The sequence below is a fragment of the Prunus mume genome, linkage group LG8 (genome assembly GCF_029339155.1).
Source record: "Prunus mume cultivar Tortuosa linkage group LG8, ASM2933915v1, whole genome shotgun sequence".
Lineage (NCBI taxonomy): Eukaryota > Viridiplantae > Streptophyta > Magnoliopsida > Rosales > Rosaceae > Prunus > Prunus mume.
The window spans coordinates 16,677,729-16,681,683 of record NC_142705.1 but is presented as its reverse complement, the minus strand read 5'-3'; the positions used below and the strand labels follow the sequence as shown (position 1 = coordinate 16,681,683).

At 33.1% G+C, this 3,955-nt stretch overlaps 1 protein-coding gene across 3 annotated transcripts; it reads left to right on the top strand.

Annotated features, from left to right (window-relative positions):
* Positions 1 to 348: 348 nt before the first annotated feature.
* LOC148914872 (WAT1-related protein At1g25270-like) lies at positions 349 to 3,580 on the top strand. 3 transcript variants are annotated; one of them, XM_089043089.1, is made up of 5 exons: positions 349 to 946; positions 1,051 to 1,148; positions 1,256 to 1,318; positions 2,215 to 2,331; positions 2,422 to 3,580. In XM_089043089.1, the coding sequence occupies exons 1-5, from the start codon at positions 926 to 928 to the stop codon at positions 2,717 to 2,719; spliced, it is 597 nt and encodes a 198-aa protein (XP_088899215.1). In that variant the 5' UTR covers positions 349 to 925; the 3' UTR covers positions 2,720 to 3,580. The 3 variants fall into 3 exon arrangements, with proteins under 3 accessions (XP_088899215.1, XP_088899216.1, XP_088899214.1); XM_089043090.1 differs by having other exon boundaries at positions 353 to 946; positions 1,031 to 1,148; XM_089043088.1 differs by having other exon boundaries at positions 353 to 1,148.
* Positions 3,581 to 3,955: the final 375 nt, after the last annotated feature.

Here is a 3,955-nt window from a genome sequence, read left to right as displayed (position 1 = left end):
TGTATGGGTTTGTTAGTGGCTTTTCTTGCATGGTATGATCAATGAGTTTAGCATGGGCTTATCTGCTCCTCTTTGCTTGTCATTGGTTTGGTTCAATATTGGCAAAGAGTGTTTGGTTCAATATTGTCAGTTTTTGGTTCAATGTTGGCAAAAGAGTGTTGTTTCTTTTTTTGGGAGAGAAATGCAAAGAGTGTTTTATTTATTTATTTATAATAATTTATATACAAATAATAATGTACCTATTTCGTGATATATCTCCTAATATTTTAACTAACATTTGATTTATTGGTTACTTGATTTTAAATTTTTTTGAAATAATAATGTACCTATTTCGTGATTTATTAAAAACAGCATATCAAATTTTTTCTTTTTTTATGAATGATAATATACCTATTAATTTTCTAATGTACCTATTATTTTTATGGATAATAATATATATACCTATTATCTTTCATGAATAATAATTTATCTATTTATTATGGATAATAATCTAATTTAGCTATTATTTTTTGTGATATTTATTGCGAATTTCCATATACTTGACTAAACCCTAGATTAGCCTTTGTGCTTATCGATATTGTGTTATGGTGTTGTGTTATTCATTACTCGCAAAACATTTAGTAGCTATTTTTTAGTAGTTGGTATATTAGTAGTATCGAATTATTCCAAGTACTGGAGTTGTAGTGAAATTAGTAAGTATATTAGTAGTTTGTAAATTGTATAGCTAAATATTATTAGTAGGCTGTAGACGTCCTTGGGTGTACATATATAACCCCCTTTCTCTGAAACTGAGTACTGGGTCTTTATGAAACTTCCCCCTTCTCTCTGTTCTATACCCCATGCTTAGTAATTTGAACTCTTTACTTGTCTTGTAGTTCCCTGTTGCTTATTCCTATTAATCCACCCTCCACCCTCTGTCTTCTCAATGTATCTCTCTTTCCTAAAGGTTACCAACCATTTTTCTTTATCTTCACAATGAAATCAATAAAATCAATACTAGTATTGATTTTTGTACAACTCTTATTCACAGTAATGAACCTTCTCTACAAGGTGGCTGCTGGAGATGGTGTAAATCTGACAGTTCTGGTAGCCTACCGGATGTGTTTTGGTGCGGCCGTGATGTTTGTACTATCAACAATATTTGAAAGGTCCTGCCTCAATTTTTTTTTTAAAAAAACTTCCAGTCTTAAACAATCGTCTGATCATGGATGTGCTTTAGTATAATTGTCTGGTCATAATTATTTTCAATTTGCAGGGACTGCATAACAAAACTAACATGGATGGTACTCTTGAAAGGTTTTTTCTGCGGGCTATTTGGGTAACTAATTTTCTATCTTCTTATTACAATATCATAGAAAACTTAGGTTTTCCCCTCAAATTTAGTTTTCCTTACGTGAAATTGAACCCATCATAGATATAATGCATAATGTATGATTAAGTTTGTTGCAGAGTGGCGTAACCAGGTCTTAAGTAGCATATATTAAGAACTTAAACTGGCTGTTCAATTCTCATGTGATATGGTATGCGAGTGTATGCTAGCATATATATGACGGCTTGTTCAGTATAACAGAAATTCAAAGAAGAAAGAAAAAATTGAGATATATAATAGGCTAGTGCTGAAGCTGGCTCTTTTATTGGTAATATATAGCGTCTTTTGTAGGAATTTGGATGAGTCTAATGAAAAATCATCATTTTCACCTTAAAAAAATTTGTCGTTCAAATGGTAATGGACATAAATTTAGGGATATGTAAGTTTTTTTTCCCCCATTAAAATAGAAAAAAGTCTTGTTTGTAACTTTTTATACTCACCTATGCTTCTTATGTGTTTATCTCCTAATAGTTTAACACAACTAATCTTTATTTTAAAATTTGATTTATTGCTTACTTGATTAAATTTTTTTTTTTGAATAATAATGTACCTATTTCGTGATAATATACCTATTTATTTTCTAAATTATCTATTATTTTTATGGATAATAATATACATATTATCTTTTATGAATAATTATTTATCTATTTATTACGGATAATAATGCATAGGTAAATAATTTTCAAGTTTTCGTGCTATAATTAAATAATTATTTATAAAATCTAGGTAAATTAGGTAAAAATATGGTGGGTTTATGTCTAGAATATAGGAGTTACATGGACTTTTCTTCATGTGAGCCAAATTTACAACATCTCCAATAATTAAGCACCTATTATTTATTTCAGGGGTTCGTTGTCAACAAACTTATACATTGAGAGCCTGTCTTTAACATCACCAACATATACAGTTGCTATGTTAAATCTGGTGCCGGTCATCACCTTTATCCTAGCGGTAATTTTCAGGTAATATCCTAGCAAAGCTCTTTTTATATATGATCTGTATAATTAATTTGCATTGTGCAAGAACTGTGCTTAATTTAATTTATATTTCAGGTTAGAGAAATTGTCCCTACAAACTACTACCGGTAAAGTTAAAATTATTGGAATAGTTATAGGCATAGGAGGAGCTATGGTGTTCAACCTCTACAGAGGCAAAGAGATCAACATGTGGTCAACGCATGTTGATCTTCTCCATACTCATGGGGAGCCACACGCGGCATCACACAAAAGTCCTCAAGGTCTTTTGTGGGGGTGCATGCTATCATTGGGTGGTTGCGTCTCGTACGCATTATTCCTTCAATTCCAAGGTTTAAAAGGATGTTTCGATCACATGAGACAGCTAAGAGTTTGACTTGGCATGCTGCTAGAAAATCAATTGACGGTCATATATCTCATCGCGGATTTCCCGTCTTGGAAACTTCTTGATGATAAATGGCCCGAGTTTGGTAATGAGCCGAGAAATTTGAGATTGGCTCTTTCATATGATGGATTCAATCCCCACAGTTCTCTAAGTAGCAGATATAGTTGCTGGCCAGTTATCTTAGTTACATATAATCTCCCTCCATGGTTGTGCATAAAACGAAAGTTCATGATATTGACCTTATTGATTTCCGGTCCTAAACAACCCAGAAATGATATAGACGTCTACTTGGAGCCTTTGACTGATGATTTAAAATCTTTGTGGGATGGGATTAGAGGAGTGTATGATGCACATAGTGGAGAATACTTTATACTCAGAGCTGCATTAATGTGGACAATTAATGATTTCCCTGCATATGGAAACTTATCTGGTTGTGTTGTTAAAGGATATAAAGCTTGTCCAATATGTGGCGATGATACACCTAGTCACAGGTTGAAAAATGACCACAAAATTTGTTACATTGGGCATAGAAAATGGTTACCAATCAATCATCCATATAGGAGGCAACGTGTAGCTTTTAATGAGAAACCTGAATATGGCACACCTCCCGAGCCATTAACCGGAGAAGAAGTGCTGCATATGGTTGAAGATGGTGACAAAGTTTTTACGACGGTTGTTGGAAATGTAGTGACGTAGTAGGTGTCAATAACGTCGTTTATTATGTATTTAAAGACGTCATATTTTTATTTGTCGTTAAAGGTTTATTTAACGGCGTTGAGTTTTAGTTATCGTCGTTGTATGTGTATCTTGCGGCCATGTTTTGTTAATATATGTCATATGTTTCATTTTTAACGACGTTTTTTTTGTGAGAGTTGATCGTCTATTCTCATCATCGACTGTTTTTTTTATGTCTTTTTGTAGTACAAAGACGTCAGTTTTTATTTGTTGATGACGTTTTTTGTTTTAATAACGACGGGTATTTACCGTCGTGGTTTTGTTATAGAAAAGATGTCGGTGGATTCCACGACCATTTGAAAACGGAATACACGACGGTGAATTCCCGTCGTGTTTTTCCTTTTTTGTAGTAGTGTTTCCACACACCCCCTATTTAGCCTTATTAGTTGTTGCAAGTTAAAGGTGAAAGCTGGTTGGAGATGTTCAGTTAAGCATATCTTCAGGGAGTAGAATGTGGCAACTGATGTTTTGGCTTCTAAGAGCTCTAAGTTT

Coding starts and splice junctions, on each gene's coding strand:
- LOC148914872 (XM_089043088.1), top strand. CDS start 976: ATGAAATCAATAAAATCAATACTAGTATTGATTTTTGTACAACTCTTA. Junction 1,149..1,255: donor CTATCAACAATATTTGAAAG/GTCCTGCCTCAA, acceptor TTCAATTTGCAG/GGACTGCATAACAAAACTAA. Junction 1,319..2,214: donor TTTTTCTGCGGGCTATTTGG/GTAACTAATTTT, acceptor TATTTATTTCAG/GGGTTCGTTGTCAACAAACT.